We start from the raw sequence: 17,809 nt of genomic DNA, 5'->3' as shown, positions 1-17,809 counted from the left end.
AATGAAATATTCCAACTCATATATTTCAATGAAAAAAAAATTCAAAATAAACATTGAAACATCAAGAGAGTTTAACAGTGACAAGGTAAACCATGACAGAACACTACTGAAATATTCAAACTCTTACATTTCAATGAAACTAAAAATCCAAAATGAACTTTGAAACATCTTAAGAATGAAACAGAGACAAGGTAAACCACGACAAAACACCATTGAAATATTCCAACTCTTGCATTTCAACGGAAAAAGTCCAAACCGTATTTTGAAACATCTTCAGAATGTAACAGTGAGATGGTAAACCATGACAAAACACTACTGAAAGATTCCAACTCTTACATTTCAACGAAAAAAAATCCAAAATGAACTTTGAAACACCTTCAGAATGTAACAGTAACAATGTAAACCACGACAAAACACTCCTGAAATATTTAAACTTTTACTTTCAACGAAAAAAAAACCCCAAATGAACATTGGAACATCAAGAGAATGTAACAATGACAAGGTAAACCACGACAAAACACTAATAAAATATTCTAACACTTATATTTCAATGAAAAAAAAATCCAAAAGAACTTTGAAACATCAAGAGAATGTAACAGTGATAAGGTAAACCATGACGAAAAACTACTGAAGTATTCCAACTCTTATATTTCAATAAAAAAAAAATTCAAAAGAAATTTGAAAGATCAAGAGAATGTAACAGTGATAAGGTAAACCACGACGAAAAACTACTGAAATATTCCAACTCTCATATTTCGATGAAAAAAAACATACAAAATGAACTTTGAAACATCAAAAGAGTTTAACAGTGACAAGGTAAACCATGATAGAACACTACTGAAATATTCCAACTCTTAAACTTCAACGAAAAAAATCCTAAATGAACTTTGAAACACCTTCAGAATGTAACAGTGATAAGGTAAACCACGACGAAATACTACTGAAATATACCAACTCTTAAATTTTAACGAAAAAAAAAAATCAAATTGAACTTTGAAACATCAAGATAAGTTAACAGTGACACGACAAAACACTACTGAAATATTCCAACTCTTACATTTCAACGAAAAAGAAAATCCAAATGAACTTTGAAACATTTTCAGACTGTAGCAGTGACAAGGTAATCCACGACAAAACACAACTGAAATATTCCAACTCTTATATTTAAATGAAAAAAAAAACCCAAAAGAACTTTGAAACATCAAGAGAATGTAACAGTGACAAGGTAAACCACGACAAAACACTACTGAAATATTCCAAATCTTACATTTCAACGAAAAAATCCAAAATGAACTTTGAAACATTTTCAGAATGTAACAATGACAATGTAATCCACGACAAAACACAACTTAAATATTCCAACTTTTACTTTCAACTAAAAAAAAAAATCCAAAATTAACTTTTAAACATCAAGAAATTTAACAATGACATGTTAAACACTACAAAGAACTACTGAAATATTCTAACACTTATATTTCAATGAAAAAAAAAATCCAAAAGAACTTTGAAACATCAAGAGAATGTAACAGTGATAAGGTAAACCATGACGAAAAACTACTGAAGTATTCCAACTCTTATATTTCAATAAAAAAAAATTCAAAAGAACTTTGAAACATAAAGAGAATGTAACAGTGATAAGGTAAACCACGACGAAAAACTACTGAAGTATTCCAACTCTTATATTTCAATAAAAAAAAAAATCCAAAATGAACTTTGAAACATAAAGAGAGTTTAACAGTGACAAGGTAATCCACGACAAAACACTACTGAAATATTCCAACTCTTAGATTTCAACGAAAAAAAAATCCAAAATTAAATTTGAAACATCTTCAGAATGTAACAGTGATAAGGTAAATCACGACGAAATACTACTGAAATATACCAACTCTTAAATTTAAACGAAAAAAAAAATCAAATTGAACTTTTAAACATAAAGATAATGTAACAGTGACACGACAAAACACTACTGAAATATTCCAACTCTTACATTTCAACGAAAAAAAAAATACAAATGAACTTTGAAACATTTTCAGAATGTAGCAGTGACAAGGTAATCCACGACAAAACACAACTGAAATATTCCAACTCTTATATTTCAATTAAAAAAAAAACCAAAAGAACTTTTAAACATCAAGATAATTTAAAAGTAAAAATGTAGACCACGACAAAAAAATAATGAAGGATTACATCTCTTATATTTCAATGAAAAAAAACAATTTAAACTGAACTTTTTAACATCAAGAAAGTTTAATTGCGATAAGGTAAACCACGACAAAAAACTACTGAAATATTCCAACTCTTATATTTCAATGAAAAAAAAATTCAAAAGAACTTTGAAACATAAAGAGAATGTAACAGTGATAAGGTAAATCACGACGAAAAACTACTGAAGTATTCCAACTCTTATATTTCAATGAAAAAAACAATCCAAAATGAACTTTGAAACATCAAGAGAGTTTAACAGTGACAAGATACACCATGACAGAACACTACTGAAATATTCCAACTCTTGCATTTCAATGAAAAAAAATCCAAATTGAACTTTGAAAGATTTTCAGAATGTACCAGTGACAAGGTTATATTTCTTTGTTTGTATGTCTAAAGTGTCTGTCTTTCTCTGTTTGTATGTCTGAAGTGTTTGTTTTTGTTTGTTTGTATGTCTGAAGTGACTGTCTTTCTCTGTTAGTATGTCTAAAGTTTATGTCTTTCTATGTTTCTATGTCTGAAGTGACTGTCTTTCTCTGTTTGTATGTCTAAAGTGTCTGTCTTTGATGCTTTGTATGTCTAAAGTGCTTGTCTTTATCTGATTGTATGTCTAAAGTGTCTGTCTTTCTCTTTTTTTGTGTCTGAAGTGTCTGTCTTTGTTGGTTTGTATTTCTAAAGTGACTTTCTTTCTCTGTTTGTATGTTAGAAGTCTCTGTCTTTGTTGGTTTGCATGTGTAAAGTGAATGTCTTTCCATGTTTGTACGGCTTAAGTGTCTGTCTTTGATGGTTTGTATATCTGAAGTGCTTGTCTTTGTCTGTTTGTATGTGTGAAGCGTTTGTCTTTGTTGGTTTGTATGTCTGAAGAGTTTGTCTTTGTGTGCTTGCTTGTCTGAAGTTGCTGTATGTGTTTGTTTGTATGTCTAAAGTGTCTGTCTTTGTTCGCTTGCTTGTCTGAAGTTTCTGTATTTGTTTGTTTGTATGTCTGAAGTGTCTGTCTTTGTTGGTTTGTATATGTGAAGTGTCTGTCTTTGTTGGTTTGCAAGTCTGAAGTGTTTGTCTTTGTTGGTTTAAATGTCTGAAGGGTCTGTCTTTGTTGGTATGTATGTCTAAAGTGTTTGTCTTTGTGTGTTTGCTTGTCTGAAGTGTCTGTCTTTGTTGATTTTTGAACAATGTTGGTTTATTGGTTTATTTTTATATATTTGAACAATGGATTACAACAATTCAAAAACCTTAAAAAAGAAAACCAAGTTTCAAGCTTAGTAGACTCGTTGTTAGACGTTGTAATCAGACTTGCCTAAACAATCAAATGTGTTTGACAAGACCACAATGTGAACCGTGCCAGGCCGTGTCAAGCGGCGGGACATGGAGGTGAAGCCATCAGGCTCCCGGTACAACATATATGCATGTATCCATGTTGAGCATATATAAACCTTTTTTTTCTTTTGCGCAAATCTGTAAGCAAAATTTTTACGTAGTTAAAATTCTTTAAATTACAAGATAATAGGTATACAGTCTTTTTTTAATTTCAACTCTAGTCTACCCTACCACCCTGTAGTATTTCCTTCTCAACAGCCCCAACTGTACTTCTTCTTACTGGGTGATTGGCAATTGCTGTTCAAGCAACAATGAAAAATAAAGTGTCCTAGCAATTTTATAAATTATAAAATTTTTAGGCAAATTTCTATATCAGGGGCTTCTTGCTATCTTGGAAAGCTGTTGATTTAGGTGAAAAAATATATCAGAAATAGCTTTGGTTATGTATTTTGCTAATCAGTGTGTTCAGATCTTATTTCTTTGGAAAGAAAGTAATATTATGGTTTGCCTCCCCGCCCCCCCCCCCTCGGGATGCCCCTGCTTCCTACCACTGTTTTACTTTTGAATCTTAAAAGGAGCACTAGAGTTTCTGATTTCTAATAAATTTTAATCTTATGTCTTTTGAAAGAAAACAATATTATGGTAGATTTGAGGACTTTGATCTTACTTCTTAGGCTGGTTTTTTTTTCTCTTTTGCAAACCTCTTTTTTTATTCTACTATGAAATTATTAATCTAATTAATAAGTTTTTAATTACTAACTCATTTTGGTAACAATCAACTATCACTAATTGAATAAAAATATAAACTGGGTTCTTTTTGTGTTCACTAGTAATTGCTAGATGACAGCAAAATTACATTATTAATGCATTTGGACCACCTGGTATATTGAATGACTTTAGATTCAATGAGATCCATTTCTGACTCTAAATTTCAAGATAAATTCTATTACCATATTTTTTCTAGTCAGACTGTTTTTTTCTAAGAAGCAATAGCTTTGTTTTCGCTATTTTGAGGGATCAGAAGCTTTGTGAAGATGTAACGTTAAGGTTCAAACCTTGTGGTATTTAGTAATGTTACATTTGAGTGGGGTCTTTCATACCAGGCAAACCAGGTATTGAGCAATAGTCTGCATAAAGTACTTCTTCCTATCCAAATCAATTTAGACCTCTGATTAGCAGAAGAAATAATACTGACCTCAATTAATACCCTGCTTTTTTCAGAAAGAAGAGAAAAATGTGGGTCCATCCCATCTTCCATCCAAAAGAGAGGAGAGAAACCAGATTAGACTGGGTAACATTGCTGCAGACCCACAGATCAAATGATAACATCTTTGTTCTTTTGTTCAAAAGATCAAATGGTTTCTGAAACTTTTTTAGTGGATAATAAATTGTAAATTGCATGTAAAATGTTCATTAATTAATTGAGGCAATTATATTTCATTCTTTCTCCCTGCTCTGTATCCAGAAGACTTAACAATAACAATATAATACCCAAACCTTTTTTTCCAGCCTTTTGGGTAGTTTTGTACAATGTTAACTATTAAGCGCCGTAAAATATGTCAGTATAGTATTTTAAATATATAAATAGGTAAAGTACCAATTTTAAGAGGGTCCGTAAAAGTACGGCAAAATACCCAATTTTACCAATGACAACACTCGAACAAACCAATATTTATCTTTTCTTTACTTCTGTAGTGGTTTCCCTAAGGCTATAATAATCACTCATAAGGACCTCGCCGCATTGGAACAATCCTAATGACCAGAAATCCCCCTCTTATCTCTTGATTAGAAATCCTAGTGACAATCATAGTTTTAAGGATTTACTTCTCTGAGGACAGACCAAAAACTACATACGTATTTTTTTTTTACAATATTTGAATCCCAATAATAAGTAAAAAGATTTTAAAAAAGGAGAGAAAAAATTATAAGAAAAATAAAATAGATTTTACTGGGGTGTTTAATCAAACATAGATACATACAGCGACAAATTTGGGAGGGGGGGTTGGTATTCATAACCATAGAAAGGAACAAGTTAAAACAAAACACAAAAGATACTCACAAAAGAAATGAACAGAAATATTCAACAAATCAATAATGAACTAACAAAAATATGTGAATGAGTAACAACAAAACAGAGGATCAGTTTACAATAGGGTTCAGCTAGACCACAGGGGTTGTTATTGTAGATTATAAATGGGTTGTTATATGATTGTTAAGATTAAATTTAGAAGAATATTCTCTTTTGCATATGTCACAATTAAATGGCTTCTCACCAGTATGTACTCTTTGGTGCTGAATCAAATTGCCTGACCGAGAAAAAGTTTTATTACATATATCACACTTAAACGGTTTCTCACCAGTATGTAGTTTTCGGTGCTTAATCAAATTGCTTGACTCAGAAAAAGTTTTCCTACATATATCACACTTAAACGGTTTCTCACCAGTATGTACTCTTTGGTGGTTAATCAAATGGATTGACCGAGAAAAAGTTTTGTCACAGACCTCACAATTAAACGGTTTTTCCTCAGTGTGTACTCTTTGGTGCCTAATCAAACTGCATGACCCAGAAAAAGTTTTCTCACATATATCACACTTAAACGGTTTCTCTCCAGTATGTACTCTATGGTGTCCAGTCAAATGGCTTGAATCAGTAAAAGCTTTTTCACATATATCACACTTAAATGGTTTCTCACCAGTATGTACTCTTTGGTGGTTAATCAAATTGCTTGACCGAGAAAAAGTTTTCTCACATATATCACACTTAAATGGTTTCTCACCAGTATGTACTCTTTGGTGCTTAATCAAACTGCCTGAAAGAGAAAAAGTTTTATCACATATATCACACTTAAATGGTTTCTCACCAGTATGTACTCTTTGGTGCATAATCAAACTGCTAGACACAGAAAAAGTTTTATCACATCTATCACACTTAAAAGGTTTCTCACCAGTGTGTATTCTTTGGTGCTTAATCAAATTGCTTGACTGAGAAAAATTTTTATCACATATATCACACTTAACAGGTTTCTCACCAGTGTGTACTCTTTTATGCCTAATCAAACTGCCTGACTCAGAAAAAGTTTTCTCACATATATCACACTTAAACGGTTTCTCACAAGTATGTACTCTTTGATGGTTAATCAAATTGCTTGACCGAGAAAAGTTTTTTCACAGACCTCACATTCAAACAGTTTCTCCCCAGTGTGCACTGTTTGATGCCTTTTCAAATTGCTCACATGAGAAGGGTTCTGTGTAACATCTAGTGATGAACTTCCCGATCGTTCTAGCTCAGACACGCTTGGTGAAAAATGACCATATATAACCAAATCTTGACTAAATGTTAAGAGTTTTGGTTGATCCACACCATCAAAACTGCACACAGTAGAATGAATTATCTCTAAAATAAAAAATAGTTTTATTAAAATCAAATAAGGTGTAAACGATTCAATAATTAGAAATCAATGCAAGGTGAACATTCTATAGCTGTAACCTGTTTTGGATCTACACTACCTGCCACTTTAAATTGAAACAATATCATTATTTCACTCGGAAAACTAATTCAACGGCAACGTTCCATAAATTAGGAAGGCCATTGTATCAATAAACTCGTAGACAGCAGAAAATAATTAAGAAGTTCTAAAATGGGGGTCTACAGGGAAAAATGCCCCCCTTTCCCCATTTCACCGTGATTTCTGAAGAAAACTTAGTTTTAAACTAAATTGATGTTATAGAGCACATTATAGAGCACAAACTGAAATTTGTCTTATAGAGCACAGGAAAGGCAATGGAAGAACACGGAATTAAATGGGTAAGTATAAATTTCCAAGAAATAGATTACGCTGATGATTTGAACATCCTAGATGAAAAAGTGAGCAAATTGAATTAAATTCCAGAGATTTTGCAATTTCATGGTGCTATAATAGTTTTAAAAATTAACATTAAGAACAATAAGTCAATAAGGATAAGAATAAGTGAAAAAAAAGGGACTTTGGGTATCGAAAAGGTCGATCAAGTAGACAGCTTTACTTACCTTGGTAGTATTATTAGTAAAGATGGCGGGTGCATTGATGATGAAGTAGAATAACCAAGACTCAGGGTACTTTTTCAAAGTTGAAAAAAATTTAGAACAATAAGAAGAGATGTCTTCAAACCATAATTAGAATATTGGAAGCTCTAATGATGACAGTGGTCAAATATGGTTATGGAGTATTGGTGCTCCGAAAAACGGAGGAAGATTTGCTATATGTTTTCCAGAAAAATTGCCAATTGATTGTTTAGGGTACCTGACCGACTGATTTTATTTCAAACGATAGGCTGTAAGAAAAGTTCAGTTTAATCCCGCTTTCTAGGACTAAAATTGAGATAAAGGTTAAGATGGTTAAGGCACGATCTGTGGCTGAAAGATGACTGATTGCAAAAGATTGTTCTTTTCGGTCAACAGTCTAGAGTTAAACAGATAGCGAGTCGTCTGCGGTTAGGGTGGGAGGACCTCCTAAGGGATGATTTCAGGGAAATGGGAACGTCCTGGGAGGGCTCAAACAGGGAGGCTTAGAATAAATTAGGATGGAAGAGGAGCTCGCGTAGAGGTGTTGGCCTCACGGGTTTTGGTGCTTCGGTGAGTCATTAGCAGCACTAACGGTAGTGTTTAACTCTGGAAAATAATAATCAGCAACTTTATTGAGTCTGATCTTTGCAAAATTCTGAGTAAGGACGAGAGAAGGTTTAAAGAAGAAAGCATAATAGCTGACACAATTTTCAGTTGCTACATTGCACTTTATTTTGACGCTACCATAGACAATTTTATAAAAAAAAACAACAGAGAAATAGACTAAGCATTGGATTTCAAATACTCCATTGGGCCTGGGGTTTATGATCCCCTTCAAAGATCTAATGCTGTGACTAGTCCCCGAAGCCGCGCGACGCCGACATGACGGCGGCGAATGTGTGATTTAGTATCCGCGGAAGCGCGCCACCGGGCGCGCCGAAATTTTTTGGCGGCCCACCGCCAATTTTTGACCGGCGGCGCGCCAAGGCGCGCCGATTTTTCTGATTAAAAATAATAATAAAAATTCCACTTCACCAAGCACGTTCAACCTCAACTCAATTTTAGTAAGGATTTTTAAATGGTTAGCTAAAAATATACAAGAACAATGTGACAAAACAGGAATTTGTTGGGCCGTGCGGAAAGTGTTTACGTTCACCGTCGATCAGACCAAGTAGAATTCTCATTTTTAGCCACTAGACACATAGGGAAACTTATTTTTTGTTTATGTTTAACGTCGCATTGTTCCTTTAAAATCCAGTGTTTAGTCATTTTCTTCTTGTTAATGATTTCGGCTAATGTGTGCATAACTTTCGAAGTTTGAAGTTCAAACATCTCCTGTTCATCAAATACATACGAAAAGGAAGTGAAAAAAAATACAATAACGAAAAAATACAGTATAAAACTCAAGATACCATGGCTTAACAACACCAACAATTTTAAATCAGTGGTTACCTCACTTCAGTTACAATTGATGTAACAAAAGTGAGTTTATTTACTCTGCCTGGAGCCATAGAGCACCCAAAACGAACAGAAATTACAATAAATAACAGAGTCAAACTCAAAACGAGCAAAAATTAACATAAGTTGGGTTCGAAACCCCTATGCCTTCCCAAGGCCAGAACATAATTTGCACTCTGGAAATCAGTTACTCTGAACAAAATGGCTATCTTAGAATTTTGATTGGATGTGTTTGGGCAATGTTGGGCGCGGAAGGGAATGTTAGCTGCCTTCCAATCACTTTCGACCATTAAAAAGGGCACTAGCTATTTCAATTTCCAATCTAATGAGCCCTTTTTGAATTTTCTACGAAAACTTCTTCTATACGATTGGCCCTGGTCTAGAAAAAAAAAAATAATAATATTGCATTGTGCCAACATTGTTCTTTACTTAGGCAGCGCGACTGCGCTTCCTATGATAACATCCTGAATTGCCTAATGCTCTTTTACCTACCTCTTTTCATCCAAAAAATCAGAAAGAAAAATGAACAGAATTTTAAAGTGGAAGGTAGAATTTTTATTTCAAGAAAAATTTCTTCTTCTCCTTCCTACGAACCGATATACACGGCGAGCCCAAGATGACAGTATTTATCTTTAAGAAACAGATTAGCCGGAATGACGGTTGAAGCCCGGAGGTCAATATCAATAAGCAAAAAAGAAAAAAAAAACGGCGGCGTATTAGTGACGCCACCGCCGATAGAATCAGCGGCGGCGTCAGCGCGCTGATGCAAGCTCGGCGGCACGCTGAGCTTGATCTGTAGATTCATTGTGTCGGAAATACAAAATAACTCAGAATTTTCGACAGAGAATTATTTAAACTTGCTTAAAAATTGGATATTTTACCTTTATTTCATGTTTACAATACGTTTTTCACTATAAAAATTCAAAATAAATTTCAAAAATGTGCTTGGATGAATGACTAAAACTGACACTCAACTATCAAATGATATCAGGACTTTCGACATTTACAAAAAAAACTTACAGAGGGAAAAAACTTTAACAACCTACGAGCTACGACCTACACAACCAATGCAAAAATGTATTCTCCTGTTTTCAATAAGGAGGAGAGGTATGCAATGATGCAAATTTTAATTAGATTAGTTGCATTTGAATCTGACGCTATTTTTGATCGGTTTTGAGATCTTTTATTTTTGAATTCTAAAAAAAAAGATGTTTAAAAAATAAAATGTTAATGTTCTGCTAAATGTAAATAAAAACTATTGCACTGAATCTGTTTCCATTCTGGCTTAAATATAAGATACATGTCCACTTTGGTACCTAAATCCACACTCTTTACTGGTTTAACTTTTTAGTTACTTAAAAAGGAAGTTTAACTATTTTTTTTCTTTATTTAGATATTCCTTATGGTCCTTTGCTATCCCTTTGTCAAACAAATATAATAAAATTCGTCCTTTCTTGTATCTCTGCAAGTTTTGGCAGGGTAATTCCTCTCGAGGAATATTTGGACTAGAAAGTCATTAACTCATGTTTTTAATATCAAGTTCTTCTATATTTAGTATGGTTACTATATTTTAGTTCTTCTAATTCTTCAGAAAAACAACTTTTTTAATTTTGGAAAGTTTTATGTCGACTTTTAAAATTTAATTCTACGTCATCAGTTATACAAGAATATAGTATGAAAGATCAAATTGTGATAACGTATAGGAAGCAGAAAAAATTAATTTGCTAGGGCCATCAATTTCCTACAGACCGACTTTGGAATTTTTTTAAATTATTGAAATTAGAATATTTATTTTCTTTAGCTGGTTGATATTATTTCCAATAATTCATTTTTTTAGATTTCATGCTTGTTTATGTTAAAATTTACAATGTTATAAATAAAATGTAATTAAGTATTATTGGTATAATTTAGGTTTGTGTATATTGGCCTGTATTTATATATATATATATATATATATATATATATATATATATATATATATATATATATATATATATTTTATATATATTTAAGTGGTCAGTTTGTTCATTTTTATTTTTATTTATACTTTCCAATTTTGGAGATTAATAAATGCTTGAATTTGAATTATGCTGTTGATACTGCTTGACATATTGTTAATGTTATGCTTGTAAAATTTACAAAAACATACCATGTTTGACAAAATATTTGCTTTTCAAAATAAGTTCACAAAACTAATAGTTTCAAATATACCTTCGTCATTGTTGTCCAGACTTCGGGAGTCCGATTCAGATGTTAAACTGGTTATTCTGGATGCAGCACCCACAGGTAGCTGTTGATGCTCAGATGATAGGATCGTCTTTGATTGTTTCAGCTCCAATTGATGAAGTATCTCCAGCTTCAACAATAAAAATTAAAAATAAACAAAGAGACAGAAAATAATAAAAGTAGGATTAAATATCCTAAATAATTTACCAATAAATAATGAAATCCTCTAAAGAAAAAAAAAACAGACTACAAGCGTGAAAAATAACACTAAACATCAGACCTGAACAAATTTAAGCGTTATAATTTGATGCAACCGTGATAATCAATGAAAGGTAATTTGGTTAATAGAAAACCAATTTCATGATTTGACACTTTATTCATAAATTTTCACATCCAAATGACATCTAATTAATTTTTGGAAATAGAAATGACTAGAGCTAACCAATTTATGCATACTGAGAACTGCCCTTTGGGGACTGGCAACGAATAAGTACAAATTACTGTGCTTCTACCTTTGGCTTATTAGCTAACTTTTGCTTATTTAAAAAAATGCAGCAAAACTCTATAGTTTCACAAACATCTTTTGAGTTTACAATTTATTCAATGCTAATCAACAGTTTCTGAAGTGCTTCTGAAGAACTTTAAAGAGGTATTATAGAAATATTCAAAACGCCCATAATCACAGTGGTGAAGGTACCGTTGCACAAAGATCTCATGCATTTATATCATAAAAGCCGGTGTGAGGTTACGACGTTATTTTTCTATTTAAACAAGGTCCTTTGCCACTTGTCTCTTTGTGATCGTTTTTCTGTTTTAATATCATGAGTCACTCGGATACCAGAGTGGGGTAAATACATTCTTACAACAACTTATTTTAGGAGGAAAGGATCATGATATGGTGATCACTTATTGCACGCTTGCAACACTTATTGGATATTTTATAATCGAAATAAAAGCAGTATTACCTTTCAATTAGACTATCTAAACTATATTGTGGTAATAGATTTCCCTGAGTGATCTCATTCTATTTTTCAAGGTAAAAGAATGTTAGAAATGTTTTTGGTGATGTGTTGTTTCCTATTCTAGGCATTTAAACTTCATAATCTTGTATTTTCCATGCAATTAAACAGATTTTGCAATTTCCCTAGAATTTTTTTTAATTGTAAGTTTGCAAAGAAAGTTAAAGAACCTCATATTGGGATGAAAGTAGATATATGATTAATGAAAAGGGTGTAAAAAATCGAAGTTTGTCACTTAAAAGGTGAGATTCTCCAGAAAATTTTGGGTATTTGAGATTCTCCAGTAATGTTTCTTATTTTATTTAGTCATGGTTGCTTAAAGTTGCATTATGGGATCGACCAAGCTCAACTGTTACTTGACTAGCATTGAGTTGAACAAATAATAAAACAAATAGAGTTGAACAAATAATAAAACCTGATAAATGATTATATAACGTTCATTATGCCCTGGGATGAAAGTAAATTGATACTACGAGCTCCAGGTTTGTGACTCAGAGTATGTGGGACTGCAGTTTCGGAGATCAATTCTCTATCAGTGGCCTTGCCTGCAACTTGTATCTTACTTTTCTTTTGAAATTTGGAGGGATCAATATGGCATGCAGTAAATCAATACTTCAGTGGAGTGTGTGGGATAATGGAAGATGAGTACTTTAGTTGGGTTGGGCGATGCGTGAATTGAGGAATTTTCCTTTTCAAACTAATTTTAAAACGCTATTATTTTCAAATATACCTTCGTCACTGCCATCCAGAGCCTCACTCTTTACGCTAAGGTTTGACTCTTTCTCACAACTATATTTTTTATAACAGTTAAAAACTTTAGCGTAAAGAGTGAGGAGGGGAAAGCCCCTTACATATACGGAATAATTTATATTCGTTTTAATTTTTTATGTTGCTCCTTACTGTCAGTTAAAAAAAAACTTGGTTTTTTTTATTTAATTTTTGAACGTTTTTGAAGTAATGCAGGTTTTTATTTTGACTCACCGTACATGAATAATTAAAACAAAATTTGCACATTCATTTTACTTTTTTTTGGTTAAATGGCTTTCTCGAAAGTTGTTCAATCTTATGTAGGAACGTTTTTATTAGTAATAAATATACGCAACTTACGAATTAAATTACGTAACGAACTTCTACATTCATATATTTTTAATGCGTATATTAAGGGTTTCACCCCCCCCCCCCCTAGTCAATACCTCGCTCTTTACGCTAAAGTTCAAATTTTGTTCCAATTCTTCAAAAATGACCCCTTGATCACAAACGCCGTTAATTATAATAAACAGCTCTTATGAAAATACTAAAAAATATTGAGCTTGAATAGCGATGTTTTGATTTGGGGGCGGACCCGATCATAAACGTAATATTTTCTGTTCATTTTAAGTTTTGATGTTGCTCTTGGCTTTAAGTTAAAAACTTTTTTTTCATTTAATTTCTGATCGTTTTTTCAAATAATGCTGGGAAATCCGGCGCCCCCTTTATAACAATGTCCCTTCCCCCATGGACAGATCCTCCCACATAACCCCCGACACCCTCCCACAGCCAGAAAAAATCACCCTTGCAGACGTCTGTATACTTCCCAATAACCAATAGGCCTACTATATGTATACAATGGGTAAAGTTCATAACTTTCAGCCCTTCCCTGGAGGACTTTGGGGGATTCAGTCATCCTAAAAGACATAGTTATATTTTCGACCATGCTGAATAAAATGGCTTTCTCAGAATTTTGATCGGGTGTCTTTGGGGAAAAATGGAGCGTGGGAGGGGGCCTAGTTGCCCTAAATATTTTGGTCACATACAAAGGGCACTAGAAATTTTAATTTAAGTTCCAATGAGCCCTCCAACAATATTCTAGAACCACTGGGTCGATATGATCAACCCTGGAAAAAAAAAAATAAGCACACATCTGTGATCTTTCTTCTAGCAAAAAATACTAAATTCTTTATTGTTGCAGAAAGGAACTTGAAACCCTTTTTCAAAAATCAGGCAAATTTTCACAGGTACGTAACTTTTGAAGGGTAGTACTAAACTTGATGAAACTTACATATTTATAATCAGCATTAAATTATGATTTTTTAATGTATCTATTGTTACCAAAAGTCAGTTTTTTAGAGTTTCCGTTACTATTGAGCTGGTTGCTCCTTACTTACAGTTTGTTACCACAAACGGTTTGATAAGGCTATGAAGGTTAGAATCCCCAAATTTTCATTTTTAAGAAAATTTGATACTTGTTAATTATGCAGAACACACTCTAAGAATTTGATAGTTAAGATCTCAGAGAAAAAATAGTTCGGGTGTCTGTATTTGGAGAATATTATCTTAGGCTCAGTGAAAAATCTATATTGGATGTATGCTTCAGAAGTAACCTGACCTTTCCACTTTCTTCGCTTGGTGCCAATACCTGGAGAGTGCCACCCTAAGTGGTCTGTACCACCTGATTATCCCACTGCCATTAATGCGTTGAAAGAGAAATAGCTTAGAAATCTGTAGAAAAAGTTCCATGTTCCCTCATTTTATGTAATAAAAAATATTCAAAATCTTTTTTTTCTACCACAAATATTATGATAAGAAAAATCTCAAAGCTCATGTGCATGTCATTACTTGAAGTAGTTTTATATTTTTGTACCTTTTTTTACTAATAATGCTGTTTTGGACATAACAGAAAAATAATTTTCACTTCTTCCTAAGGAAAATTCTCTTCCTCTCTGACGAACTCCTATAAATACAGGACATTCTTTTGTAACTGAATATCTATAATGAGAATCTCACTATTTAAACTTTTGTTTACTTGACTTTTGTTTAAACTGGCTTTATGCAAGTTTCTACCTATGATAGCATAGTCCCTTTAATGATTTGCTAACACGATAATACAGTGCTGATTTGCGTAATAATTCCGTCTTTTCTTTTAAAAACAGAGGTCTATTTTAGGGGATTATTTGACACTGACTGAATTGTTTTGTGTTTAACACTTAAATTGTTTTGATGAGTTTTCCAAAATTCAGAAGGCAAACTGAATCTTACTATAAACGTTTAGTAATAATAATAATAATAATAATATATTTTCAGCTGGATTTACAACAACGGAGATAAACAAGCGGTGTGAGAAAAGAAACAATCATCTGAAAGTACAAAGTATTGACAAAACAATACTTAATATTTACTACTACAACTCTGGGAACAACATTTGCAAACTTTTTATTCATAAATTTGCAAAGTCCAGAATTTGCAACAGATTGTTGTCCAAAATATATTGCATAATTTTAAGTTATTTTTTTTCACCTCGTCTTGGCTTTGGCAGTTTTAAATCTTAAGGTTATGAAGTACTGGCAAATTCTAATTTTTTCTAGTTTTTCTCAAGAAAATATAACCCAAATTATTAGATTATACAAAAACCAAATGCTTGAAATGTACATTTACTATCAAAAAATGTGGAGCCCTGTTCCTGAGTGTCAGGTTCAAGTTTACATGGTCCTGAAAAGCAGCAAAAACTATCCACAGGAGCATCTTCCCTTTTAGGAGACAAAAGATGGGTTGGAAAGTCAAAAAGCTCTTTATGGTCACTTGGTAAAGCCTCTTCAACTTCTGAAAGAAAGCGTAAATAAAAGAGACATCAAATACTTTCAACAGAAAAGCTTACAAAAAAAGCCCTACTACTTCCCCTTTTTCAACCATTATCCAACGAGAATGAATAATAATCATTTTAAGGAGAGATATCAAACTATCTTTGGCAAACAGCCACACCAAATCTCAGTATTTAGAGTTGAAAAAAAAGCAATCCTAAAATTATTCAAGAAGTTATGCAGTTAATACGATGATAAGTTGGCTAATTATCTAGGGAAAAAAAACCTTATTGGCAATGTTGCTTTTTCCTCTTAGTAGCCTACTAATACCAGTTTTTTTAGTGCCGGGCAATTAAATTGTTCAATCACTTCCATTTTTTCATTTTTAATTCATTTTCTTTCAGATTCCATTTGTTTGTGTGTCCATTTGATTTTGGAAAACATATACATATACAGGAAAGAAAATAGATACCCCAATTCCTCTTTGACAGAAACATTCAAATATTATAATTGATAACCGAATAATTTTTCCTTCTAATTCTAATGGAAGAACTGAAAGACAATCACCCATTATAAGAATAATTTTTCATATTCTGACCCCCCCCCCCCTAAAAAGTATCTTCTAGTTTAAAACACTCTAAATTATCAGAAAATATAGCCTGGAGACAAGCTCAAAATGTTAAGACACAACAAAATAAGAATCAGCCTATTTCAGTTCAAACTATCATCAGATTCAATAGGGCTTAAGTTTAAACCTAAGTAAAAGTATTAATTAAAATGAATAACAACTCAATGTTGTGAAAATATTATTTACGATAAACGTGAGGACAATTTGAAAACTTGAAAAATTATGGCTAATAAAATAGACTTTTGTTTTGCAAAATAGCCCTTTCATTGCCCCCAACTCTTAAGGACTAGATTCAAGCTTTTGTATTGTCTATGTTATTTCTTTTTATTATTTTTATTGGGGAGAACCTTATAAGCAAGAGAAACAAAGAGAAAATATTTACTAAAGCAAAGCAGCTCTATTTTTATTTTGTTACAAAAATTGAATAGGATAACTTACCATTTTTAACAACAGAAGTCAATAATTGAGAAAGTGTCAATACTGAGTGTCAATACTGAGAAAGTGTCAATAATACTGAGAAAGTTTAAATAATTCAACTACAGTAAGTAAATGAAAGAGTTAGAAACAATAAAAACTGTTCAAGAAAGGGGGAAGGACAAAAAAATAAACCCCGGTAAAAAAAACGGAAAATAAAATATAAAAATTAAAGGGAGAACTGAAAAAAAGAGGGGGGGGGGGCAAGCAACTAAGGGCAAAAACCTGTGATGTTACGTCAACCAATAAACAAAAAAGAGAGGAAAAAAAAGTAATTATTGATGTATTTTATTAATTTTTTATGTAATGAAGGGTACCAAACTTCTGTTATATCTGGAAGTAACGCAGCGACTGGGGGACAAAGAAGGGCTGGGCTTAGAAACAGCTCGAGGCGGCCGTAATCTGGATAGGGAGTGACGTTTGGGGAAAATACTTGCTGCCCGAGGGTTTGTTATGGCATTTTTTGCAAAACGGAGGCACAACAAAACCCTCCTTTGCTCCAGGGTTTTCAGACTAGTTTTTTTAGGAGCAGAGTATGGCACCATGCCTTCTTTGAAAATTATTTGCAAAGCCCTTTTTTGAATTGATTCGATTATTTCCGATTCTTCGCGAGAGATACCAGGGTGCCAAACTGGACAAGCATATTCTAGATGCGGGCGGACAAAAGACGTGTAAATTCTTAAGGAGTTTCTGAAGCAAGTTTCAACAACCGCAACAAATTTCCATCAGTCAGGAAATTCCTTTGCGAGGCTTTTGATCATTACTAAAAAAAGAAGGGGACCTAGGAAAGTACCTTGGGGTATGCCATTGTGGACAAGGAGAGGATTTGAATAATGATTTTGGTATTTGACAACTTGCGATCTATTTGTTAAGAAGGAGGCAACTAATT

General features: G+C 32.8%; 2 protein-coding genes across 4 annotated transcripts in view; both read right to left on the bottom strand.

The window, feature by feature from the left end:
- LOC148943950 (uncharacterized) overlaps positions 1-17,809 on the bottom strand; it is a 628,351-nt gene that overhangs the window by 341,230 nt on the left and 269,312 nt on the right. The gene's annotated exons all lie outside the window — the stretch shown is intronic.
- The window catches only part of LOC148943954 (uncharacterized), a 33,602-nt gene that overhangs the window by 14,147 nt on the left and 1,646 nt on the right, over positions 1-17,809 (bottom strand). The window contains exons 2-5 of the mRNA XM_089101757.1: positions 15,659-15,857; positions 11,231-11,375; positions 6,706-6,913; positions 5,793-6,664 (exon numbers count right to left, since the gene is read on the bottom strand). Of these exons, the coding sequence (XP_088957883.1) occupies positions 5,793-6,664; positions 6,706-6,913; positions 11,231-11,375; positions 15,659-15,857 (1,424 nt within the window). The remainder of the gene's footprint in view (positions 1-5,792; positions 6,665-6,705; positions 6,914-11,230; positions 11,376-15,658; positions 15,858-17,809) is intronic.

The sequence above is a fragment of the Artemia sp. Qi Xiang Cuo genome, chromosome 15, assembly GCF_049724085.1.
Source record: "Artemia sp. Qi Xiang Cuo chromosome 15, ASM4972408v1, whole genome shotgun sequence".
NCBI lineage: Eukaryota > Metazoa > Arthropoda > Branchiopoda > Anostraca > Artemiidae > Artemia > Artemia sp. Qi Xiang Cuo.
The sequence above is the reverse complement of the archived record's forward strand: the minus strand, read 5'-3'. Positions and strand labels throughout refer to the sequence as shown.